We start from the raw sequence: 27,989 nt of genomic DNA on the forward strand, positions 1-27,989 counted from the left end.
CAACTTTCGGGCGGCGTTTAATTATATGAATATCTTTTCACTTACAATCGGACAAGATCTAGCCCTTGAAGATCCGATCGTCTTTGGATAACCTAATTAATAAAACGCGTAGTTGGCAAAGCGGACGAAAGGTCGCGAGCTCCGAGCCTGAAAGTTCCGTGAAATAAGTGTGGGTTGTTAGGGGAGGGGGGGAATTTCGAGGGTCATAAAGAACAATTTCGTCGGTTTGCTTAGGGCTTGCTAAAACATCGTCGAACGTGTCGGTCCTCGACACCCTGGAGCTTCAAAGTCATTCTTGTCGCGTAGTGTGTCCGAAGGTGGTGCCGCGGGGCCGAATGACGCCGGTGTTACGCTGCGAGGCCAATACCGCATGTTTGCTCTCCGAAGCGCTTTTGTTTGTATTCTATCCTAACGTTTCCGGCAATTAACTTCGAGATACTTGAGGGACCCGACCGAGGAAATTCGCGGGTGTAATGGGCGCCGGGCTACACGTGTGGAAGCTTGACTGACAATGAGTGGTATCCTCTTTAAAACGCTTGTTCGCGGGATAGGACGCGATTTTTAGAATTTCATTCTCTCCGGCGGCCCGGCGGATCCCTACAGGGTTCAGCCGAGAGCGAGATTAACCGAAACTCTTGTTAGCACAGCCTGAATCGAGTCCTATGCACGAGGCCTCAAAAATTTTACGGTTTCACCTAATTACCCCGTGAATGTGTTATTAAAACCGGCAGTATAAACCAACGCCGAAGTACATTAATGGCTGGTGTACCGGTGAAAAAGATTTTCAATTTTGCCCAATTACCCCGGGGAAGCAACTTTTTTCGCACACTGCGATACAGAGCTTTCACGCATGGAAACGAATCTAGTTCGAATAGAAAGACCCTCGTGAAATCTGGAGAGAGTAAGAAAAAAACTATTCTACGGCTCGAGGAACGAGTCCCACAGCGTAGGGGTTGAGAACAAAAATATGTATAAGTATGAGCTATACGAAAATGTCGATTATCTTGCCATGGCTCCCCTGTACCAGAGCGGAACACACACACAACCCCAGGAAAACGACCATCGCGTAATAGTGTCGACCAATGTGGGTGTATCCAGGTCACGCGGTGTGTCTAAGCGCAGGTCTGGCGTGTGGTGGTCGGTACCGAAGACCCCCTGCACACCCCTCAGGAGCCGACCTTCCCTACGACTTAGCGGCGTCTGGGCTGGAACAAGTCGTTCCTACGCCGAGTTCAGCCCGCGGTGTTGTTCGCCGCTACGCATTTACACCCCTCGTGCATATTATCTTTGTTCCATGCGTTGTTCGCAAACATGTCGTAGGCAGGATGTATGTTGTATAAAAGTGCGAAACGAGAGTAAAATCAGACTGTATCGCAAGTGGAAAGTATAAGTGGGTGACTATCGTTGTGCTCGAGTCTGCACATCGCCGTGAGTGATCCATTAGAAATCAATAATCAGATGAGTCGTGTGTCAAAATGTCGGCGAACGTGAGGTGACCAGTGTTTTTGTGCAGCCTGTCCACAGCCCGATTTCGCTAGTCAATGCGGTCGTTTCTCTTCTCGGCTACCGCCGGTGTGCTTCGGCGTAATTCTCGTTTGCCCAATTTTCCAACCGCTGTATCGCTCCTCGAGGCTTCGTAGGAAAATAAAAAACGACGGAAACTCGATGCGATCGATATATACCTGTGACGACGCGCGATATACTCGTAATAGCGCATTTCTGTCGATGTTCGATGTAGTGATTCTATTGCGTTGCAATCTAGGCGTCCTCTTTTTCCCCGATTCGGTCAATAAATAGTCTCCGTCGCTGCATGGTGACTTTGATTTATCGCCGCTCCGTGGCGGCGATAGAATTCAGTAAACCCACCCACCAACCCGCCATCCCTCGCTGCAGACGGCAATTGTGTTTTATCAATTAAGCGCCGCAGTGACTTGAACTGCAAAACCGCGCTCGTATAACAGGTAGCGGAATGAAATCGACACGCGGTACGACGCGACGCCAGGATCGATCCTTCGAGTCTTACCGATCACATATTTTGGTTTCTCTGATTGAGCTGCCGTGGATGGCAGGATGCGGCTGAACAGCACGCGGCTTCATCACGCACGGTTATTACTACTCGCATCGATTCGATATGAACTTGACAATTTTTCATTCTCAAGGAGAATTTCCACTCCGCGGATACGGGTTTTGAGGGGAATTTCCGATTCACAGGAGAAGGGAGCGGGAAAAGATAAAGCGTGGAAAACGCGTCACTGTCTGATACGCAAATCAGCGTCTTGCCGGATTTTCATTTGCATACGAACCGTGTGCGTACAGGCATGCTTATATGACGAGGAAGAAGAAATACACTTCGTATACCTTGCGAGGGTGGGAAAGCCCCGAGTGATTGATATCGCGAGATAAATAAAAACCTTCTCGTATCATCGTGGCCTCATTTATGACGGGTGTGCTTCCTCCTCTTCGCGAGCAACGATAGGTTTCATGTCCTTCGGTCGCTGTGAGCCTTTTTGTGCGCGTATCGCTGATGTATAGGAATATACAAAGCAACGAATCAATACTCACGTTGTAACAATGCCTTAAAGAAGGACGTTTCAAGAATAAACGAGCCCTGCTCTAAAATGCTAATTTGGCGCGAAAATTAAAATAACCCACATATTGATTTCAGGATTATTTCGTAACAAGAGGCCCAGTCCTTCCACGCCTATGTGTCCTAATCCGTTGATTTTTTTTTCACGTTCCCCAAATAATATGCGAGATTATAGAAATGTTGTAATCAACGAAAAAAATTCTGCCGACAAACGTATGAATTTTTAACGATTCGAGTAACAACAAATGCGAGTTAACCGTAAAAATGTTTTTTCTCTTCATCCTGAGGGCGAGAATAATTAAATGTAACTTCTCTAGCACGTTTATTACGTGAAATTAGATGAGGAATCTGAATTCAGAGTTCAAAAATGAGTTAGGAATCCTCAAACAGTTTTACTCATAAAAAAGTGCCGGAGAAGTTACTTTTAATCGTTCTTACCCCCAGGAAAGGGGAAAAAGCATTTTGGCAATCGAATCGCACCTTGATTGTTTGTTATTAAATCTAGTGGAAATTAACATCTCCGTCGGAATGTCTTGTCAAATCTAATATTCGGCAGAGACCTCATACGTATATTGCAAAAATAAGGGCACCCCATTTTCTTCAACAGTAAGAAGTAAACAATTGTAGTATAATAATTAAGAAGTAGATCGAGGGCAATCAAGAAAAAGTCTGGACTTTATGAAACAGCTAACCTAAACGCGGGAACTTCGAGTTGAACTCAATAACCCCGAGAAAATCACTGGCGGTGCGTAAAGTCCGTGCATAAAATTAAGATATAAGAAAGTGCGCATGCGCCGAGAATGCCCTAATGTGTGAAATTGAGAATTTCAGTGAGCGCGTACGCCACTGTCGTTTTACCGCACTGTTCAGAAATGGGGCACTTTACGCGCGATCACAGGCTTCGAAACTCTAACTTTCCAACCATGCCACGTATTAGAAACAAAGTTGTCCGTGCCCTAAATATCAACTACTGCAGAATCACATTTAATAAAATATCCCCAACGAAGCGTATATAAACGTATCCCAACTTCATAAGGTTGGCTCCATCCTCAGTGTATTTGTAAAGAATCTACACATGCTGTATCACGAATAGTACCTATGTTGAAAAACTTCGGGAACTACGGTGGATGAATATTTCATTCACCTCTGTACCTATGAGGGAGGAAACTGGTTCACACCCCGAATGCTTGTTTTTCCCTTGTGCGAGGGATTCGCCAGTAAGTGCACAAACCGGTCACGCAGGTGTTGTTGGACTTCCGTAGTTTCGAGAACTGTGGCTCCGCCGATGTTGTTTCCCTCCATTTTTACCGCAGTTTCCGTGTACCGATAGTTTGAGTGTTTCTCACAGTTGATCGACGATGCGTGCTCCGCGGCCGTCAGCGAGTACGCCTGATGCAGTACAAATACACGTTATGCGGGGGACGATTCCGTTTCCAGGTAGCTCGCGAGGAGTTGGAAATCATATGATTGCGTGGGTCGGCAGCGATGTCGTACTTTAGAACCTGGCGGCGGTCATTGTCCTGAATAATATATTGATGGCCGTCGGTAAATAGAGCCACGAGGGGCGGTCAAGTCCGGGTACATTTAACGGACAAACGACTCCGCCTCGAAAGCAATATCGGTCCAAGTCCATCTCGGCTCCTCTTTGTTCCGCGTTATATCTCGCCGGCGTTTGAGGCAAACCGGGAAAGCAGTCCCTCCGTTCTAAATTGCTTGGCAATTATTCACGAGACTGTCATTCATTTTCAATTAATTATCGTCAATCTGATGCCTATTTTATTCGTAAAAGCGCCTCTTCCCTCCAATTAATCAACGACCCGTTACTTGCAGGTTCCGACGATATAGGTATATCATACCTGCCTACCCGTGATATACCGGCGTAAGTTTACCCATCACCATTGACTCGACAGCTGCCCCGTGAAAATGTTACGCTCCTTGTCGTCTAGAGGAAATTTTGACACGAGGCACAGCTTGAAACGCATAAGCGATTTCGTTATCAAATAATACGACAACGAATTTCTCGTCGCCCTTGCTGCAGAACCGTTCCGTAGCTCAACGGGATCTCCATCGTTCTTCGAGGATACAACTCTGCCGGAAAATTTACAAAACCGAACGATTAAACACGACAAATAAACAAGTCAGAGAGGGAAAGGACAAAGCGGTGAAAATTTGAAACTGCCGAAGAGAAAGAGCCTGAAGCATGCGGTACGCGGCGCGGAAACGAGGCAGCTACCCTCGGCAAGAGTAAACGAATGTAGTTACGAAAATTGGCTTAGCTTAATTCAAAATGTCTTTCTTCGGCTGGGGTAAGAGCGGCAGCGGCACAGGCGGCGGCGGTGGCGAAAGTTCCGGTGCCGAACAACCGGGACGCAATCTGCAGGATGGACTTTTCCAGATCGCTTCTCAGGCCTGCCACATTCTGGTTCAAGTGAGTTTCCGTCGACCATCCGCATGCAGGTAGACCACAGGTGGCCATTCACCGTTTGCCACAGTTGTTTGTCCATCCCGGGTTTCGTTTTTTTTTTCGTTTGCCACGATAAGGTTACATTTTATCCTCCACCCTGCACTCACTGCCGTACGACCCTTCAACTTTGCGACGGCACTGATAATGAGGGACTCGTGATGCCGGATCTTGTGCAGAGATGGCAATCTGACGCAGTGTGTATAGCGTGAAGCACGGAAGGCTGCGGTACGTGTATAATATACAAGTGGAGTAATCAAAATCTGCGATACCGAGCTCGTATATTATATACATTATAATAATACCTGCAGCCAACTTCGCGGTCTGTCTCGGTACTATAATTGGCACGACCGTCGGGTTTCTGTTAGTATAGTCAGGGGAAATGACATTTCCGCTCGTTAAGCTCGGTAACAAGAAAGTCAAAATACAGAACCTCTCTTTTCGCAACTGCACCACCAGGTCAACAATACGCACAACGTCTCGTACGGAGGGAGCAACAACGTCACCAATGTCGCTTACTCGAAACATTCAACGGCCGAAAGTTCGACCACTCTGGCGTCATCTTCCTCGGCTGTCGGCGGTTCTTCCACGAGCAGGTCGTTCCCCGGGCAATCAGTGCCCCGAAGCAAGGATCAGGACGTCGTCGTCTTGCTGCCTCAGCACAAGAGCCGGACCCCCAGGATCAGGCACAAATTATCGGTAAGCTAATTTTCAGCCTGTTACCATTGATGTCGCGGAGTACAAACGATGTTTCAGCTTTCACTAACACTCGGCACAAATTCGTGATATTTGTTAAAATTGTTGATTGTTGGCCGTTTCGACACCTTATCTAGACGCTCACATCTAGATTGTGCCGTTAATTATTCAGTCGCAATTCATTGCCAGCCACGACAGTGCTTCGTTTTTTTTTCTTCCAAAGCCCTCGAATGAAACGACCGTCTCACGAACCCATTTGACAAATTACACGTTGCGCTAATATCGGCACGTTTTATACACATATCACGCTAGAAAGGCATACCGATGAAATTTCATTGTGGATATCTAGATCTCGTAATATTCTCTCATATTGCAAGCACACAAACCTACCGTGTCATGTGTGATGAAATGACAAACGGTAATCCTGTCAAGGATTCACTTATCAAGCCGATCTACTGAAGTTGTTAAGCAGAAAAAGACACATTATATGATTCGACTATGTAGAACCTTGTTTCTTGCAGGACGAACGAATCTTTAGACTCACGAATTATTTTGTATGTATAGTGCGGAGGTAGAGCTAGATACTGTAAGGCAAATGTCACAAATTTTGGACGTAGTAGGTTCGCGATCAGCTTTAAATCCAAAGGTTAAATTGCGCCTAAAAATCAGATAATTTGACCAAAGACACTGCGCACTGAAAATGACCCACGCTCCGTGCGTGTGGATGCAAATAGATACATCTTACCCTGTAGAATTGACGACTGCACAGCCCACGCATAAAAATATGTCCCAGAGAATGCTTTGAACTACATGATAATCAACTCCTTGCGTAAGCTCCAACGATTCTTTCACATCCTGCAAAATCCTAGCGCCGTCTTTGCGCAGCCGTGTTTCTTAGGACGAAGAGGCAAGATAAAAAGCACCCAACTCTACACTTTTCATTCGTTCTGTACACTCAATTAAATTAGTTTTTCAACGCTCTACCTGCACTCGCCTGCGGCCTGGCGTGCGTTTGGCCGCGGGCCTGATTGGATGGGCTGACCATGTACGCGGTGCAGCCACTGAAACGTTCAAGGTAGAGAACAGTCTCGGATTGTTGGTCATCCCGAGCCGATAGGCGTTGCGTTGCCGACTTTCAGGCAAGACGGAATGAGATGAAGACGTGTCCTTACGTTCAAGTCCCAGGAGCTTTTCGGACGAGGCAAAGAATGCGAGAGGGGAGGAGCCGCTTCCGCTACGTCTCATTTGACTCACTCTCGACACACCGTTGAGCGTTTCGTACTGATTGGATTGCTCAGCATGTACGCGAAACGAAAGAGGGAAGAGCCACGGCGATTCACCCTTGGAGAAAGAATAAAGAAAACAACACGAAGAAACGGGAATAAAATAGATGGAAATAAAAATCTCTTTCGCGTCTGCAGAGGATTGAACAACTCGTTGTATCCCGCGAGTTGAGCCCTGTTTTTATTTTCCGTACTCCATACTCCTCAACTCGCGGTTCATATTGAGCCGTCCCTCCGCTGTACTGAACTGTATTGTAAAATCGAAAAAAAGAGAAAAAGAAGAAGAAAAAAAACTTTACGAGGCAACGAGCAGATGGAATGGCCCTGTTTATCTTCCTATCGAGCAGCTATTGCGCCGCTGCCCACCGTACTTTTTGTTGTTATTCCCCACTTTTTCGTTGTCTGACCCGCGTTATCCTCTCTTCAACAGCTCCGTATCGATACCTACTCAAGTAAGAGTAAAAAAGTTTTTCTAAATTTTTCAACCATGCCCATAGACGAGCGTCGATCGATCCTGCACCCCAGGGTCTCGGACTATTCTTATTTCGTTCTGAGAACCGAATGCAATTCGAGTGAGCATGTCGTTTGGAAAGAAAAATAGCCGCCACCCCGATGTACAGGGACTCTCGATATGAATTGTTCTCGTCAATTCGGAACCTGAATCATTGATGCCGCGTTGACCAGTTTATTCACTTATTCATGACACATTCCGTCTCGTTTATCTATTTTTTTTTTTTTTTATCTTTTTTTGTTAATATTACGGCTAAGCACCGGTAATTTCGGGCTGATCCGCTTCTGTACACCGATCCGTGTAGACCGTCGAGTCCGGGGAAAGCGTCTTTGACATTGCGTGACGAATGCTCATTCGAAGAAAACTAATACCGCGTACGTATGTCTATGTGTGAGGTGTAATGCCTACCCTGTGCTGTAAGTCCGAGATACGAAAGTTTTCCGTGCCTGCTATATTGCATTGGCGAGAGAATTGGCGCGCAACGAAAGGATAACCAAGTCGACTGATTACACCGTCTATAACAGGAGGTGCCTTAATTCGCATCCATTCCGCATCCCATTATCGGCGTATACGTACACCTATATATGTTAGGTATGCCGAGAATAGTTCAGGACTATCGACAGTCACGCGGAATTGAGTTAGTAATTCCTAGAGCCCAAAGATTAGTTGAGCGAGTGTTTCAGCCGACGATCCACCATTATATGAATATTCCTTCTGTCTGCAAGGCGCAGCTCACGCTTTTACTCTTCCCCCTCCCCCTTTGCCAACTCGGCTCTGTTTGATGTTCCTGGTACACGTTATTCGGATTTTCGGATCTCGCTTAAACTTCGGGCTTAAGCCGAATAGAATTTTGATGAAACTCATCATCTTTCCTCCCGCAGCCCCAACGTAAACCGAGAACGAAACACGTTCGAAAGGATCATATTTTTTTGTTCAGCCTCTGTCACTTTTTCCAACAACTTTATAGAATCTGGAACTTTTCCATTATGGGCTCACAGATTTGCTAGTACTGGTATAATATTTTCTTCCTAATCTCGACGTTCTACGACCTGGATGGAATGGTTATTACAGCGCACCAAGATTGCAGTATATTTTACGGCCTATAAACGACACCTGAATTTGCTCACCGGTAATTAAAATCTTAAAAATTTTATTACGGAGTCAGTGCGAGCGAGTGGAATGATGTAAACAGACATTTACAAAGAATACACTCGATCAAACGCTCTACCACGAAGTGAAATAAAAATAAGTAAAGAAATCTGTGATCGTGCTAACTGCGGTTATTCTCGGCAACACAAGTAGCGTTAAAAGAAAAATGATTCAAGAATCGGAGGGAGGGTGAGGAAAAAAATAGAGTGAAACAAGATGAAGAGGATCGAAGAAAGAAGATGAAATGAAATAGCATATTGTGTAAAAAGGAGGTAAACTCTGCCTTCTCGAGCCGAGCGTAAGCTTGCAACGTGAATCGTAGGTGAACCGAAGACAAGTATTGCAAATACGCGAGGCGAAAAGACCGTTGCTTCCTTGTTGCACACGACTCTTTATATACCTAGAGTATGTTACGCGTTTTTTCGCGAAGCACAAAATTGAGGTTAGGGTCGCGTAATGTCAGATTTGTTCGCGACAACGCATACGTGCAGTACAGAAAAGACCACTTTTAACTCGTAAGTCTTAAAAGTGGTCTTTTCAGTACTCCGAAGATACGCAGTCGCAGACTCGCTCGATCGTTATAGAAACGGGTAATTTGTGTACGGAAAACACGCACATCGAAAAACGCGTAAAACATGCTCACGTTAAAACTTACTTATCGCCTAATTGATTATCTTTGGTGAATTTGCGAAGTTGATCGATTGCAGATCTTCGCCTTTACTTTCATATTTCACGTATATAATATATGTAGGTATACGCGGCGCGTTTTTCTTTCTTTTTTTTTTTTTTATATTGGAGGTATACCAACGGCTCATTGCGTGAGCGGTAGACATAAACGTGGAGAACGCGAGGATGTTATTCACACCGAAATACGTGGAAAAAAGATTGCATCTTTGGTAAGTACGGGTTCGGAGAGTGAGGGGAAAGTCGCCTTCTCCATCTGCTCATCCTTATGCCGTTGTACGTGTATAACTATATATATAACTGGGGGACGACGCGGGTAGGTACATAATGTTTTCCAGTCGGGTTCGAAGAAGTGAAGGAGGCAAGAAAGAGAAGGAAGGGGAGGTCTGGAGTGAAATTAAATTTGTTCGAAAATTATAGAAAGGGAGCAACGGCTGACATTAGGGCAATTAAAAATTCACGGGTCTAATAACTGTGCCGCGGCACGAATGTCCTTATCTTACGCTTATTACGTTCAATGATTATATATTATATATGCCTGCATTTTCATTTCCAAGTCTCCCTCAACGTTCGACCGTCGCACACCGTACTCGTTGCACGAGTTATAGATTGGAGAACTTGCCAATGGTTGTGAAACACAATGTTACGGAGTCGAAATCTCATGGGTCTCGACTTACATCACTCATCTACCCATGCGCAATGCAGGTATGGATACTCGGCGATACCCGCATACCATGTATCCTCCTCTTCTGCGAGGTCTTTGAACTCCGATCCTTTCGGCATAGCTGATTATATGAATGTCGAAAGTCGATCAAGTGGCATCAGTGGGCCAGAGGTTATGTTATTGCCTTCGTTCGATTTCCATTAGCCACCTGTCGCTGGGCAATATGAGCCATTCCTGCAATGGGCATAACACCGAAGTTGGAGGTCGCGACACTTTATGAACTATCGTACCGGGGGATAGACGAAAGTTCGATACTTTTTTCCCCTTCAGATCTCTCGTCCACTCCAGTGTTCGACGACCCGATCAGTGAATCGGTATCTCCATGGTTCAAGTTTGAATCAGTCCTAATCAATTAGGTATTGACTGCGTAGATCGCATAACGAGCTGTAGCTGAAGCTAAAAATTTGATTGATTCCCACGAAAAAAAACATCTAGAATTTGACAATCGCAAGGGCCGAACAATTGCCTTCCGTAACTTAAAAATTAGAGCAGCTGAGTCTCATCCTCTGGGGTCATCAGACTTCGAGCACCGAGACTACATTCTTACGAATTATTGAATCGTGATGCCATGAGAAAACGGAAGAAGCGAAATAACGACCAGAGCCCGTTTCCAGTTTGCTGGGACAGGAGGTGCCGCTTAAGGGGCGCATGACGAGATGCAATAAATACGGGAATCGAGCCTCTGGGACATCGGGCGAAGGTCCGCGTCTAAAATTACAGGCATCTAGCATCATTAGACCGCGGCTTCATTAGAACAAATGTTGATACTAATCCCTCCGAAGAATAACACGCCAGCCCTAGTCCCACGGTGCCCGTCTCTCCCGTTCCTTTTTCCCGGCCTCACGCGTCTTCCTCATCCTTACAGCAATGCTTTCGTCCGAGTCGCAGAGCATGGCGTGACCAACCGCCGTACCACAGAAATTGAATGTTTCATTACCGACATTTTCGAGTGGTGCGCGTATTTAATGTAGTCTTCTCTGATCTTCAATTTCTTATCATAAGGTATTTTCGTAAGCGAGCAAGTCACCTTCTACTATTTTGTGTAGCTCGCAAGGATTTGCATTTACCACTTGAAAATGGGCTGTTCTATTCAAGATACACACTTCGTTGTGATGTCAGGAGCAAGTTTTCAGTGCGTGTTATACGAAATGACAGATTTTTTACTGCAGTATGACCAAGTACTTGTTTGTTGAAATTGACATCATTCGTCACGAGGTGCATTCGACATGGGGAACAAAGGGCATTCGGGCGTAATAGTAAAAAAAAGAAAGGACAAATTATTAAGCCGCTATCCTACGGAGATTGGACAGTTATAAAGTCTGAAAATAATACTGGAGAAATCCGGTGTAGCATTTGCTTGTTGCTTTCATACCCTACCACGTACGTACGTGGGTATAATAGCAGTTTAAATGAGACAAACTATCGTTTTTACTGATTTACGTATTCTTCTTTACGATCGAGAAGTTAAACGTGAAATTTCTCACGATCCCGTGATGAGATTAGTACTCCCCGTTATACCTCACTGAATTTGTCTCATTACCAACAACAAACCGGTTGGATAGAAAATCTATGGTAAAATGTGGGGATGAAAAAAAGGACCGATCTTCGCAGCTCTATAAATAATTACCCACCTTGGGAATAAGAACTTGTCACATGCAATAATTATGCTGATATAATAATGAGCAAAACTAGATAGAGACAGATCTCTAAATGGTTGAATTTTACAGTCCGGAAATTATGAAGAAATTTATAAAGCCGTAAGTTTATAACGACAAAGCTTCGCATAATAATCAATATCATCCTCAAAGAAAAGTTGCAGTGATTTTATCATTGAAACTGATAAAGATATGGAAACTTTTCCTAATTAATTAATTAAATTAATTACTAATTATTTCGAACTAGATTTCATCTGAATCGATCAATTCTGCTATCAAAAATCTACAATCTAATTGCGTAATTGATTTCGTCTGATTAAATCCATTCGACTAGGTTTGAAACACTGAATTCGAACTCATTACACAGTATTTGAATTCACTGTCAACAATCCTAAGCATGTCTTCGAATCCGCATCAAAAATTTGATATTCCTTTTCAAAATTACGTGAATGCAAGTGGCCACGTTATCTCCGATACACCTTTCTCGGCGGATTTTGCAATGCAGCATGTTATCGCGGCATTCCAAAGCTAGGTCAATTCGATTCAGCCGTTACAAGCACGATAAATGCGCTCCAAGTTTCAGGTTTTCAAATACCTTACCGTGCGATTTGCAATTAGAGATCCAATTACCGTACATATATACATATACACTATACAGATATGTATTCCAAGTGATCGTATGACCCAGTTACGTATCACTATTTATATATGCTGCCCGCTTACAGATCTTTGTGCCAGCGCGAGCCAGGGCTATGCGACCTGCAAAAAAAGCTAACCGAAAACGTAAAAAGCTGTCTTCGTTCTTTTTCGAGGAACGCATGGTGTCGCAGCATGTTCGCAAAATCTGCAAAGTGGCAAGATTACCCCTCGCCGCATAGTATATGTATAGTAAAGTATACTCAGAGACGAAGATTACATCAGCGATCATCTTGCCTTTTCGGTCGGTAGCCGCGACCCTTAGCCATTTCTACTTATGGTCCATCAACTTTTCATTCGGGGCGTTTTTTCGAATCTTTTTGCGTATTAAGTTAACGATAGTCATTTGTCTGTAGCACTGCGGTATAAAGAGTTGTGGGAGAGGGGGGGGGAGGGTATTCGTTTCGTTGATGCCGTCGAGACGCCAAGCTCTAACTGCGTCCATAAGTGCTTCCATAAGGGTTATTTTTCCAGGCAGTTCCCGAGCTCATTAAATACCGATCTCCTCATTCGGTAACGTACTTACATGCATACTGCAAATTTCGTAAAAAGAAAAAAAATTGCCAACAATGCTAGGCTGACTCGTATTAAGAATTAACAGGATATTACGAACCGATCATTTTATGGAACGGTTCTGTTAACGGGGTGACTAATCGACTTTGTCTCTGTACGACAATGACGACTCGACTGAATTTGTCAATGGCATTGAATTTGAGTTGTTCCATTAAAAATTTATCATCAAGGGGGGTTTCGTTGCAGACCTGTCGCGTACACTACTAGCTCGTGCTAGGCATAATACAAGACTGAAGCGATAATTAACGTAACGACTCTGACGTTTTTTTCGAAATTCCCATTCTAAAATATAAATTTCCACACTCAATGTACGTCACTCGCCAAATGTGATAATCTGTCGTTTCACTTTTTCGAAATCACCAGTTCCACGACGAGTTGCAGAAAACCAGTCATGATGGGATGAAAATGAAGACAAACCGGTCAAAGAGAATAAATAGCGAATTTAATTATTTCCTACCCACGTAACTTTGAGCTTCGGACGAAACGTTGGTGTAAGCGCGCCCGAGGATGGGCTTAATCAAGGTAATTGTCCTGCTTCGGCCTGTTCCTAACTCGTATTAAAAACGCATTAGTCTAATGGCTGTAGCTGATGCAAACTTTGAGGCAATAACGCTTATCTAGACCAGTATCCCACCCACCCCCGTCCACACCGGTTATCCACACTTACATTCACGCCGACAACTTTCGCGGAACCCTGTTGCTCAATACGTAGTATACACACATTCAACAAGAATACGAATTTTTATCTGGTGTGATCCAAGTGATCTATTTAACATTTATAGGATAGTCTAAAATCCAGTTTAGGTACCCTGATTTTTACTATGATTTAGTGTACATACAAAGAGGGTTTTTTGAATACACTGAATGCATAAAGAATGAAAAATCTTTTTCCTTGAAAATCCTTCATACCGAAGAAGTTACTTGCTGGTTGGAGAATCTATGAGTCGTTGAGAAATATATGTGTGCCCCGAAAATATAAAATATGAACTATATTCGATTGAAAAATCGATTTAACTATAAAATGAAAAAAAAAAAAAAATTTCCAACTTGAATATCCGTGTATAATTCACACTTTTTAACTTTTACGAAGCAGCATTGTGGCCCAAAGTGATGCTACGAAGTGTACTTCAACGGCGCGCTGCTTGCCTACTATCAGGCGTCCCCGAGCGTTTCACCAAAGCTTGAAGTGTTCGATTTTTTAACATTCAAACGAATGGCCCTCCATAGGGATAAGGCTCGATGACAACTGAACATAATACACAACAATCTATCGATAATACTCTTCTCAAACGACCAGCTGCTCCCTCCCCTGCAGTAAAGTAGAAAAGACCATCAAATATGCATCATTCTTGAAAACTAGCTTTCAAACGTGATGCATGACGCTGGGCTAAGACAGCGTTGCCACAAGTTCAACTTTCACGTTGCACACTTGTGTCTGTCACGTTGTGCCGTGCTACAACCTTGCGTCGTGGCTGTGGCTGCGACTGCAGCCGCATATCGCATATCAGTAAGTCCAGACACGCACTTGTGTCGCATGTGATTCATTCCGCGCTTGAATTTTGCGTCCATTTCATTCAGCGTTAAAGTGAAAATGACGATTTTAAATGTCAAACGATGTAAGAAAACGCATCGAGCAGCAGAGGTGAGTACAATTCTTCATCGGTTTAATCGATTCTGAACCGACCATCTCGACCATGTATATAATCGATGTACAAAAATGATTCGCAACAATATAGTTTTAAAGCATTTCCGGCGCTGTGTGATAAAAATAAAAATTGTCGAAAGTAAGCCAACGAACATTTATTTACAGAACGACGAATCTCGCCAATATGGGAGGATAATTACACTAGTAAACGGGTGAAAAAGTGAGTGAATTTTGAGGATTCACATCTCGACGACCAATTCCTCAATTCAATTGAAATTTGTTTTATTCAAGAGTATCTAAATCAAGCTTCGTCTCTTTTTTTTCATTGAAATCAATGAATAGGAATTAACCATCGTTATTGACGTGATCGACGTGTCAGTGATATCTCAAAAACGCCTGAAACGACTTACTTTAAATTTAAAAACAGTATTTTGAGATGGTTTATTCTTTTTGCCACTGTCCTAATTTTTATTAGTTACGAATGTTTTTTGTTATATCGATAAATAGGGTCGTCATTTTTGTACGGAAATTGAATCTCAATTTCAAACAGTCGCCAGTGTGCCGGGAAAACACGAACAAAAATCGGATTGTAGCAAAGTGGATAAACTATCCAAGAATTTCATCTGCAAATTTGAAATTAGTAAATCGTTTCAGCGATTTTTGAGATATCGTAACGATACATGTTACCAAGTGAAATAGTTGACGTTGTTGTGGAACAAGAATGCATCCTGTTAATTGTTCCTAATAAAAAAAAAACTCTAAGTGAAGCTGAAACTACACATTTTTTAATAAAACGAACACCAATCGAATTTATTAATTTGTTGTCAAGATACATACTTCCAGAAGTTATTCATTTTTTCAGCCGTCTACTCGTACTTCTTAGTTCTTAATAAATATAACGCGTAATTTTCAACAGATAATCGACATTCTGCGTCCGTGGCACAATCGAAACAAACATGTCAAACGTTTCTGCTCACCCGGCAAATTTTATTGCCAAACTTGGATGGCGGTGTGGCTCTGAGAATTCATTACCAGCAAATGCGACATCGCCATTTCTGAGCCTCGTAACGCTCTAGTAACGACTGATGAGAATAGTTTGCAAATACACAAAACGGTGATAAATGAAATGAAGAAAAAATGCATGTGTAATCGCTGTTTGTTACAGACGGTATCGGAAAATGCAAGACTGGACGTGAACTCACCGAGTGGAGGTGATGACGACCTTGAGATGTGGGATCAGTCCGGATTCATGCTGAGGGGTGATGCCGACGATCCGTTAACGAACTCCAAGTAATGCATCTGTAGAATAATACGAACATTTATAAGGCGTGTTATTTTACGTCTCCTCCCTAGAATTTTGTATCTGCCGCGACACTCCGATGTCAAATAATGACGTCACAAAGTCTTGAATTTGAATATATGATCTCGGGATCTCATTTATTCTCTCGAGTCGAAGGTACGAGGGAACAAAAATTGAAATTCAAAAAACACTTCAACGATTTTCAATTTCCATCATAAGTTTTCGTAAGGTAATTTGTTTGGCAAATAACCGTTACGTATTTCTGCATGTTTCGGATGAACGGTCTTCATTCGTGCTAGCGAATGAATAAACACTGTTTACCGACAGCAACACACTTGGTATACCGAGTAATACCGTTACCTGGTGAATAAATATCTTAATCGTCTGAAAACATTTTTCTGTACTTGTACCTACGGATACTTCAAGTTTCAACAACTGATCGTACCGCAATAATAGCGCGTGCGCAGAGTGATAAACGCGGTAAGAAGATCACGTGCAATGTGCGAGCAATCCACAGACCAAGGGTTGTTGAGATTGCTGAGGTTGTAGAGTTGTTCGCTAGGTCGCAGCACTTCTCGATAGAACGACTTCGCGCGCCTTGTTGGCTGCAGCTTGGGGAACGTGCGTGGTTTCTCAGTGGTAACCGGCTAACCGTTTGATCGCCGAAGAGCCACAGGGTAAAGGGATGAACGCTGTCCGGATAAACAAAGTGCACCGTCGAATTTAATATCACAGACCCTTAGAAAAGTACCCAAAAAGCATGAATATGCATTAGATACATTCTGTACAAAAGCCGAGCAGCGAACAGGAAGCGTGAAATTGAAACATTTTCAATTCCGATGGTGAAGTATTATGAGAGCTTTCGAGATCACGGATTACGACTACAGAGTCAGATTTCGAAAATTTCGACCAGTATTGTATTCAAAACTGGAGTAAATGCGGTAAACAAATTATTCCAATTTTTTTATTATAATTGAATTGTATAAAAATTACGGTGGGAAAAAACTCTAAAATGGAATAATTTTTTTTAAATTCTTTTTCCATCACCCCGCAAGTTTTGAAATACAGCGTTTGAAGATGTGATAAAATTCGATCAGAATTTTCCATAATTATTTTTGCTGAGAATTTAACCGTTTACTACTCAAAAAAAGCAAGAAATAATTACTTTCAATACTTATCCCGGAGAAACGGTTCAAGAACGATCAAGATACCGTGGACACTTTTAAAGAGCATATATTCATGTGCAAATCCAGCCTAATTACGAACCGATAGCAAAAGATGCAGCCGAGTAACGTATAAATGAACATGAAGACGAAAAACTTACATGTTATTTAAATGTAAAAACTTTGGCCGCCGTGGGGCAAACTTTAGGATCGCAATTGAGGGCTGTCAATTTTTTGTGATTTTTTTTGATCGATATGGAAGTGTTTAGGCCGTTGGGAGCATAGAAATTGGGAAATAACCTTTTTAAGGACCACCCTAATATACATATATATATCGCTTTTTTCATTTCTGGGGTAAAAAATATGATGACAAACTTGGTGGCGAAAAAATTGATTTAAAATCATTTGAGGGTCAGGACTGGATAGCTAGGAACAAATCCTACAAACTTGGTACCCAGTATTTTTTTCTACGACTCGAAGTATTCAAGTAATTCAGCCGTCGCCAAATTTTTGGGGCACCCCAAATAGCGGAATATGTATCTAACTTATATTGTGCGAATATCGACATTTTATATTACCTGATATGTATTGACTTGTTCTTATGCCCACAGAAAATTGCCACCACGTGTCTTCAAAATTCCTCAGTTTATACGTTAAATATCCATTCCAAACATATAATACACTGAGCATTTATATTAACTTCTTTTTAGCGTCGTTTTTACCTGCATTCCGTGCATCAATAAATGATTTTTGCTGCAGTACAAAAGAAAAAAAAAAAAACAATCGATTACGCAAAAGTGTACTTTTTGTACTCCGCTATAAAAAAAATTTGCAAGCTACACTTTTGTGACATAAAGTATCGTGTGTACCATGGAGGCAGTTTTTTTCACCTCGCGTATTTGCAACACTCATCATCAGCTAGCGCACGAGCTTGCCTACGACTCGTACTACTGCAAACTTACCTACGCTCGGCGCAAAAGGACTTTATACTTTGCTTCCTTGGTGCGCAATTTACTATTATTACAGCACATCGTCGCGCATTTCAAACCCGATTTATTGCAGTTTCTGTCGAGCAACAGAAACTGTATTCAGTGATGGTCTGTCCTTATTAGTCCTATTTCGCCAATCCCGCGTACTTATTCCCTGAGACGTAAAATTTAGGCACACATTAGCCGAATCGGCCGGGCAACAAGATTGCATTCTCATTCCGATTTCAGATGGGGAGCTCAAGGGTGGTGCAGACCTAGCTGCATTCCTATCACTGTCATCCTAATACTTATCGTGCTCGTAGTCCTGCTTCCCCTACTCGACCACGCAGGGGACAAACACTCATCGAACTCGACGTTCGGGAACGACCCGGGATCGACTTGTATGGACAGTTGTAAGATCAATTTGGTGGAATCAATTCCGATCGGACTGGTTTATGCCAACAACTCAGTCCAGCATCGGAGCACGTACGATTCGTGGATGGAGTTGATCGCTTCGGCGCAATCATCGATAGAAATCGCAGCCTTGTACTGGACGATGAGAAGACAGGATGTTTATCCCGACGATAGTGCCAAAGAGGTATAATCATAAGTCGGTGATGAAATCAGCTAACATTCCTTCTTTGCATCCGGGGTCCAAGGTTCTGAATCTCCTTCGCAGGGTGAAGACGTATTCGAAGCCTTATTGGAGGCTGGGAGAGATCGAGGACTGCGATTAAGATTCGCGCAGAATGTTCCCTCGCAACTGAATCCCAATGACGATACGGAGTATCTGGCGAAGAAGGCCAATGCCCAGGTACGTTCCAACTCTGCATGGGTCTAACGTTAGATCCGACCTTACAAAAGTGAAACGAAGGCCTCGTTTTAAGGTTTGGAGGCAGGCAAAAGGCGAAAGATAAATTATCGAAAATGTGTAGGAAGTTGCCGTTCTCTGACGAGTTTGAGAACGGCGCGCAATCAATCGCCCGTCAAACAACAGGGAAAGACTTATGGATTTCACGTCTAACGCGGGATAAACCGCGGTCTGAAAACCCGTGAAACAATCAACCATTTGTAAATTATACCAGACGTGCGGGTACAAGTTGGGCAACTTTGTCCTCCGAAGCACACTTGTGATAATCCTCACTGATACCGGGGTACATATGGGGCATTCCACCTGAAATGGACCTGGGTCTGAAACTTGACCTCTCCGATTTGGCTCGCGATTTTATAAATGTTTGGTTTGACTCTCGAGTGTTCATTTTTTTTCGAAATTTGTCGAATCCATTGAATTAGTTACGATTTTTGCAAATGGCCATATTAATCGACACAATTTAAAAATTTGATAAAATTCTTAAAAAATACACAAATGTACAAGTAACAGCGCATCGCGGACTGACTTTTACTTTACAAAAAATATCTTTAAAGTAAAAGGAAACGCCAGTTTACCATGGGCTATTGCTTGAACATTTGTGTAAGTGCCACTGGATTTTCGTGGATTTTTTCAAATTTTAAATTGTGTCGATCAATATGGCCGTTTGCATAAAATGTAGCTAATTCCAATAGATTCGAAAGATTTCGAAAAAAAATTAGTGCTTTCGTGAGTCAAAACAATCAAATAAAAAATCGCGAGCCAAATCGGAGAGGTCGAGTTTCAGACTCAGGTCGATTTGACGTGGATTGCCCTATATAGGGGAAGGGGGGGCAAAACGGGGTACTTATGGAAATACTAAAATTTTGTGAACGTAAATGTGTTAACTTTTCTTTTTTTTAGTTGCAAACAACGTAAATAATGTCAATTTTCAATTTTTAGTAAGAAAAAAATTTTTATTTCTTTTATTTGTATTTTTTCGCAAAAAGTATACAAGTGTTTTTTTTCTAGCTTTTAATAGTGTAAAATGATGCTATATGTCATTTTTGACCATTTACGAAATTTTTGGGGTACCCCACTTTGCTCGACTACCCCGTTTTGCCCCCCCCCCCCCCTCCTTCCCCTACATAGCTGTTGAACCTTTCGCATCGAGAACAAGTGCCGACCGATGGTCAATGCTAGAATCATAAATTTCTCAGATACTTTTTGCTGATCTTGAGATTAGTGATTAAAATTTATACCGCAAAGAAGACTGGGCGATAATCACTCAGCGTGAGGCTTCACTCATTTGAATTGTTTTTTTTTCGCCTTTTTATTCTATTACATCTTATAGTCACATCCTCAGCCGCCGACCCACGTCAATGTTAATAGTCATACTTTATTTCGACTTCGCGTGACAGGATTTCACAATACAAATTCTGATGTAATCATAACCGAAACGGAATAAGTACAAAAACGCTAATACTCAGATCGATAAACTCGAAATGTAAAGTTACTCGAGGTTTCAGTTTCGATTACGCGAAAAATTTCATGACGCTTTTTTGCTTGAAAAACAATCAAGATATCACTTACGGTTATCATTTATCGTACGCTAAAAGCGATCAATGTCCATTTCAACAAACTTAGCAACAGGATACGAAAAAATACACGCGTGAGTCTTTCCTGACTCTGAGCATTCACGGTACGGTTAATTGCTTTTAGGATGCATAAATTATTACTGACGTTACATTTATCACTCTGCAAACAGTTACGCAGATGGTTTTATATTTATTTTTTTGCAAATCATGTAATTATCTCCGGAAAGGTTCAAATCGGCACGATTTTCAACAGGTGAGAAGTTTAGACTTTCCGAGGCTTTTGGGAGCTGGAGTTCTGCATACGAAATTGTGGATAATCGATCGTACCCACATCTACGTTGGATCCGCAAATATGGACTGGCGTTCGTTAACCCAAGTCAAAGAACTGGGATTGGTCGCTATCAACTGCTCTTGTCTGGCTAACGACATAGCAAAAATATTCGACGTGAGTGTAATTAGCACAGATATTTCGTGGTCAATTCTGCGTAAACACATTTTTACCGATGTCTTTGATTATTTATATCGTTCGTTTGTCCTGGTGTCTAGGTTTACTGGAAAATTTCCGAAGACGGCAAAATTCCTGCGGTTTGGCCAGATTCTTTGGCTACGAAAACAAACGTCAGCAACCCTATGAACTTTACCTTGGGTGGAAACAAGTACAAGGCATTCATTGCGGTAAGAGAAAGGGGCGGGAGAGCGGGGGGTGACACGAAATATATTTCAATCGTTCGTTAGGTCCACGAAAAGCACGAAGAATAGGAAGTGATTTTGCGCGACTGGTAAATCAAGGTCGCTAAACCCTATTCCACACCAGAAATACGTTACACGTCTCGGTTGCCACAAGCCTGAGGGCATGTAATATTGAACCGAATATTGAGCTACAAACTGGTCATGCACGTTACTGGCAATTATGATACGGCTTGTGTGGTGAAAGACAAAAAATTACAGGATGTTATCGAGAACACCACTATAATTACGTAGCTGCGATAATTACGTACAGCAACTGGAACGTCAAATTTCTTCACGTCAATCCACAGATAGAAAGAAAATTTGTTAAACCTAGGAAATATGGCTATGAAATACGGCGAAAGAGATTTTTTGTCAAATCAAATAAATTTCGTTTTACTTGATGACACTAATTGTTGTTCCGATAACGTTTTTTTTTTATCAAATAACATTTTTGTGAATCGAGAAAACATTTCTTTCGCCAAGTTTGATGGCCATGTCTACAAAATTCCAAAAATCCTTTCCTTGTGTGTATAGATCATTTGTTTCTTTCTACATAGAGCTCACCACCGCCAATGTCACCTCGAGGAAGAACGAATGATTTAGATGCGATTCTGCACTGCATCGATAAGGCTGAAAAATTTATTTACATATCGGTAATGGACTTCTTCCCGCTCACCATTTACACGCCTAAAACTAAGTACGTATACACAAAAACTTTTTTCGGCGTCGATTGCCGTTTTTTCAAACCACAGAGCATGAGTCATAACATTGATCGCTAATCTAGTCCTCGCGATGTTATAGGTTTACACAAAATGGGATAAACCCACTCTAAAGACCCCATCACTGACTTTTTTTCCTTCCAACTTTCATAAATATACCTACTTTCTTATATGCCGAAAAATATCTCCTATAGGAACTATCGACTCCTTTTGAATTTCAAGGCTGCTCCGCGCCTACCTGATGAATATTTTGGCAATATTCAGTAATGGGCACGCTTTGCCGAACTATACTTTCCGTTCTGTTACGTAAGATCGTTTACGGGTTACAATATACTGTCATCGAAAATACATGGGCCGTGCGAAACTATAAAAAACCCGACATTTTGTGTTTTCTTTCTTTTATTTTCAAAAGTCAAGTAATCATTCCAACGTGATTAAATGAAAACGTTCGCCTTCACGGCTTCATGAGTATAGGAACCGTTCTGTGAAATGCAGTCAACGAAACATTAAGCACAGGATCTATACTTAAAACTTGTTTTTTCACAGATACTGGCCAATTATTGACGATGCTTTGCGGTCAGCTGCAATTGAGCACAAGGTCCACGTCAAACTGCTGATATCTTGGTGGAAACATTCATTGCCATCCGCGGATTATTTCCTCAAGTCGTTGGCAGTTCTTACGAAGAGTTACAGAAATGTCAAAATTGAAGCAGTTAGTATATGAATATCAATTTATATTTAATATGTTCGTAAAGTAACTTTCGTTTCAATTATCGAGATCATTTGTATGTCCGTGAAAATTTTTTTAAACCAACGGCAACGCAAAGCGAACGATTTTTTGTCTTCACTCCAATCATTGATCAAGGAATGTAAATAATTGGAGAACTCGTATTCAACATAAAAAAATTATAACATAATGAGAGGTGGACTATGCACTTGAAATCTCGCACACATCTGCAATCAGTGGAATTCTTGAAATCATTTGATATCACGTGACGAAACGTTTCCAGATTCATGATATCTTCTGATACCAAAATATGATTTAAACACGTCAATTTTTATCAGTTCGTAATGTTTTTTTTTTCACTTTAACACAATATTACTCCACGTTACATTCCTTCTTCTGAGAGTACATCTTCGCATTGCCCGTAGCATTATCGATACATATCACGACGAATTCCAAGGTATGACGAAAGTCGAGACTAAGCTGAAACGAATATTGACGTAATGATACAGAAACGAAAAGAAAAATTATATAGCTAATCACTGAAATAAAATTAAACACCGATAACTGCCCCGCAGCTGTAATTCGATACCAAGCTAATCGCTTCACTCCTGCCTTTTGTATTTTCTAGAAGAGATTCATCGTCCCGACAAATCCAATTCTTGATAAAATACCGTACATCAGAGTTAACCACAACAAATACATGGTGACGGACAGCGTCGCTTACATAGGCACAAGCAACTGGTCCGGAGATTATTTCATTTCCACAGCAGGCAAGTATCGAATAGTTCGCGGTACAGTGACACTTGCGTCGTGATTTTTTACCGGGATTCTCGATAATTGTTGCAATTCGATGAAAAGCGAACTCTAATTTGTCCCACAGGGATTGGAATGGTCTTCGAAGACGTCGGTAACAAGAATGAAGAAAGCATACGACAACAGCTGGAAGAGATATTCCACAGAGATTGGAATTCCCAATACGCCCACCCCTTGAACGAGACTTACGTCGATAGGTAGACGAGGCAAAAATACACCGTGTTGGACGATCGAATGACTAATTTGACGTGTGGGAGCCGGATTCAACAATTCTATCTCTAAGACTTAAATATAGATGTAACATTCGCATATTCAACAACGTCTACAAGACATCGCGTCCCCCTGTATTTAATTGATGCGATATCGACGAGTTTTTACTGGGTCTCCAAGTTTTCAGGTCTAGAAATGCGTCTCCAGCCATTTCCAGATGGAATCCTGGGTGCGTTTGCGTGTGTGTGTGATCAATTCTTTGTCCGACGATACCACGAGAATGAAAGAATGGATTTTGGAGGATCTCGGTGTTAATCGACACCACTCTTCTTAACTTAGAAATGATCATATTTCAGATTCAATCGATCCAGTAATTTTCAATTTTTTCAAGTAGCAGAATTATAAAAAAAAAAAACATTCTATCTGACGACTTTTTCGAACCTTGCCACACATCCGAGCCAGAAAATCGTAGTTTGGCCGGTCAAGATCAGGGACATTAAAAACCTGTTCATATTTCTTGTACAATCAACCAACTGTATTTTGCCAAATCGTCATCACACCCGTTTCGAAATGGTTACCGAATTCCATACTGCAGCATGAGTAGAACCATAAAATCGTCGATCAGGTGGACGCAACCTCATCATTTGGGCATTGTTGAATGCACAAGTTATATTCTTAACTTAATCGAACAATGTGAAAAATGATTTGTTACCGATCACAGTAGATAATCTAGTAAACAAACGAGATAGATTTTAGTTAGAAATATTATACGATCGTTCAGTCGGAACACGTGAAACTCAGTTATCGGTATTAAATACTGTTATTTAAATTACACCGTTTAGGGTACTAAGTCGATGAAAACGCTGACCAAATTAACGACGTTATACATGAAATCACACAATTAGAATCCATCTACCACTTCATTCAACACTTTGCTACCTCTGAAATGAAGTACTGGCATCATTAAAATGACATCATGAAATAATTGGCAGCAATATCAAGGTTCAACTATTGACTTTTCTCCTCGCTTTTCTCATCACTTTCATCAACATGACCGTTATTCGTGTACATGTTTCTTTCTTCGGTGAAAGTATCGACTCCTAAATGCATTTCGAATTCGATACTGAAATCAAGGGACCGGAATTTCACAGGGTACCCAAAAATTTTGGTTTACATCCGAATCTGAACCCCAACATTCATAATCATAGCTACGTGGTTTATGTATGCGTAAAACTGTAATTTGACAGTGACAAGTGTGCTGTCGGTGTTAATTAATTATACGTTAAATGACGAAAACAATTTAAGTAATATTCACGTGCCTTAAATTAAGTGTCTATTAATGAATTTTTCATGAATATATGAAAATTGGTGAGACGAGATTGACGTTATACGATGCTAATTGCGTAAAAATTATCGTACGTGTGTTATAATCCATCAGCCGACTAGTAAAAATATCTTTTTCATATCTATTATTTACATGATGATATTCAAGGGCGGCACATCGCAAGCAGATATTTTCCACGCATCTAGTTGTACGCAATCTGTCAAGGTATAAAGAGAAACAAATCAATCCCACGAGGAAGTGACTACAGTTTCGTTTATTATTTTTCACTTTTCATTCTATTTTTCTATCTCTTTCCCTCTCTCGAATCTTAACTAATCCTGATATTCAGGAAAAAAACGATTCAACAAAACCTAACAAGGCCATTTGTGAATATTTATTTTATATAATCATACATGTCAGACTTTGATGTTGAATTTACCTTTTTTACTCTTGAGCTAACCTAAAAAATCGTAAGAGGGGTTTCATAAAAACTGAGTAATTCAAGATGAGCATACATAGCTCTTTTATTAACATATAGAAGAATGATCTCTTCACGTTCACTGATTTTCTTATTATCAGAAATTAGGGTAATTGACAATCATAACACATTGGAGTAGAAATGAAATCGGCACTAATGAAAATTAGTGCTTACACGTGGATCCGAGCTATTCGAATATCTAAATTACTCGGATCCGTCAGTTATGAATCTTCAAATCCGAATACTTCGAGTACCCGAATGATTCGATCATCCGGGTAGTTCGGATATCCGGATAGAGTGAGTATCCGTAAACTTCGAGTACCCGGATAGTAAGTATACCCAGAACATCTCATACAAAATTTGAAAATAAATTAGGTTCACGCCAAGTTTAAGAACTTTGAAAAACAGTTGTGTATTTTTGCAACCAAGTTTTACGAGATTGTGAGTCAAGTGTCGAATTCATACGGAATGTAGGACAATTCCACTTCTCTGTAAAGAAATTGTACTCTTGCTCCACTTCTGTGTAGAAAGTCTGTAGTAAATTGGCAAACATTTTCAAGAGTTTACATATAATAGTAGTTATAACTAACACGTAGTTGTAATACTTGTATTGGAACTAGCTTAAAAATATTCGTATCATTCGGATGGTTTAAGTATCCAAATAAATCAAGTGCTCCAACTATTCGAATAGTTCGGATAGTTCGTACAGTATGCATACCCGGGTACTCCAGTAACTATTTGAACTATCCGTATAGTTCGGATATCCGAATTTGAAGCGTTGGATCTGGTGAATCCGGTATATTATACCTGGTAGTACGCTTTATTATTCAGGTTTGATCTTTATGACAAAAGAGTACTCACTGGAAATGATTGGATATTAATATATTGTACACCAAGGGCGAGAATTGTGTTTTTTGAGGTCGGTGAAGAAGTATGGAAAACAAAATAAATGAAGCGGACTGCGATTGACATTCATTTTGAGACTAAAGTGCACTTTTCAAAACTTTATACAAAACAAATCTTCAAGATTTCAATAAATTACACATATCTATAAAAGAGAAGCCGCTATTCATCGACTAAATCTCATAAATTTAGCCTAACACGATATAGATTTGGATTGCGTATAAACAGCATGGGCTAAGCATGGGAATATAGTAGGTATACCACCGATGTACTCTGTGACGTCAGTCACAGCGTCAGCCAATCAGGAACCGTTTAACCTGAAGCCCGTTCCTGTCGAATTGCTGCAGATTGTTTGCGAAATTGAATCGTATGCAGCAATGACTGAAGATATCTTTAGTCAACGTATACAGTACCACGTGAGCGTAGTCACGGATTTTGGCTAGACGGGTATACATTTTCAATTCCACGCAAGTTTCATATGGGTCGAGCGACTTTCCATATCATTTTTATATTCATAAAATTTCGTTTCTATCATCGTCCAAATATAGCAAGATCGACACCCGCTCTTATTTCTGTCTCCGTAAACTTCCCAATGATCCTACATAGATTGTTGTAAATTCTGCATGGAATGTTGCCTCTCCACGATATATTTACAGGATAGAGTGATATTGTTGGGTGCGAAGGTCGATATCGAAATAAACTTTTATTTAGAAAAAATCAAAACTTTTCCATTGGACATGGCCAGCCATCCTCAGTTGAGTTCTTTTTTTCTATCGCGCGTCAAGGTGTTAGATATTTGAAAGCGTCCCAATGGAGAAGTGACTTCAAAAAAGAACTCGACTGAGGATGGCTGGCCATGCCCAACCGAAAAGTTTTGGTTTTTTTCTAAATACAATTTTATTTCGATATTCTCCTTTACACCCAGCAATATCACTCTATCCTGTTCGCTACAAAGATCAACAGCATTTCTTAAAGATATCTTTACAATCATACAACTTTGAAGCGTATGTTTTATGCCTAGTCAGAAGGCCAGACGACGAAAATTATTCATAAGCTAACTTATCTGTAAATCGACTTTGAAATCTTCTTCATAGGTTCGAACGGGCGATTTCGACGAAGTTACAAATGTTACAAATTATATATTTCATTGAAATAGATATTAAATGAAGCTCTTCAAACGTACGTTTTATTTTAATTGTTAAATGTCGCAGTTAATCGTGACATGGGAGAAATATGTGATAATATTTTCGCCATACAGGCCATAGCGTTCTGTTCGCGGTAAAGAAAGGCATAAATTTGATATACTTTACCGCGCTAACGATAAGCGAATATCTGCAAAATAGATTCCACTTCTGCTGTTGCGCTGTACGTGCACATACATTTTTCATGTGCATATACATATATGTATACCTAATATACAATTACATATTAACTGTAATCGAGTAATATATTGTACATATCATTATACCGTATCATATTATATTACATGATACAATGAAACAGCTGTATGCAATAAAATAATGTTTAAAAAATTTCGAAACTTGAG

The 27,989-nt window shown here is 41.2% G+C and overlaps 2 protein-coding genes across 7 annotated transcripts in view; one reads left to right on the forward strand and one right to left on the reverse strand.

Annotated features, from left to right (window-relative positions):
• Nucleotides 1–15,963, reverse strand: part of LOC107222695 — a 172,274-nt gene extending 156,311 nt beyond the window's left edge. The window contains exon 1 of one of the 2 annotated variants that reach the window (XM_046736824.1): nt 15,867–15,963. The gene's annotated coding sequence lies outside the window, so the exon portion shown is untranslated. The remainder of the gene's footprint in view (nt 1–15,866) is intronic. The other variant, XM_046736823.1, reaches the window with a different exon arrangement.
• On the forward strand, nt 1,212–26,515 carry LOC107222714 (5'-3' exonuclease PLD3). 5 transcript variants are annotated; one of them, XM_015662199.2, is made up of 12 exons: nt 1,212–1,428; nt 4,418–5,015; nt 5,508–5,747; nt 15,830–15,954; nt 18,345–18,693; nt 18,775–18,909; nt 20,794–20,985; nt 21,087–21,215; nt 21,827–21,966; nt 22,535–22,700; nt 23,344–23,485; nt 23,596–26,515. In XM_015662199.2, exons 2-12 carry the CDS (start codon nt 4,875–4,877, stop codon nt 23,727–23,729), a joined length of 1,893 nt encoding a protein of 630 aa, XP_015517685.1. In that variant the 5' UTR covers nt 1,212–1,428; nt 4,418–4,874; the 3' UTR covers nt 23,730–26,515. The 5 variants fall into 5 exon arrangements, with proteins under 5 accessions (XP_015517685.1, XP_046592774.1, XP_046592775.1 ...); XM_046736820.1 differs by lacking the exons at nt 1,212–1,428; nt 4,418–5,015; nt 5,508–5,747 and adding exons at nt 14,533–14,661; nt 15,581–15,644; XM_046736818.1 differs by lacking the exons at nt 1,212–1,428; nt 4,418–5,015; nt 5,508–5,747 and adding an exon at nt 14,377–14,526.
• Nucleotides 26,516–27,989: the final 1,474 nt, after the last annotated feature.

The sequence above is a fragment of the Neodiprion lecontei genome, chromosome 4, assembly GCF_021901455.1.
Source record: "Neodiprion lecontei isolate iyNeoLeco1 chromosome 4, iyNeoLeco1.1, whole genome shotgun sequence".
In the NCBI taxonomy this organism is placed as follows: Eukaryota; Metazoa; Arthropoda; class Insecta; order Hymenoptera; family Diprionidae; genus Neodiprion; species Neodiprion lecontei.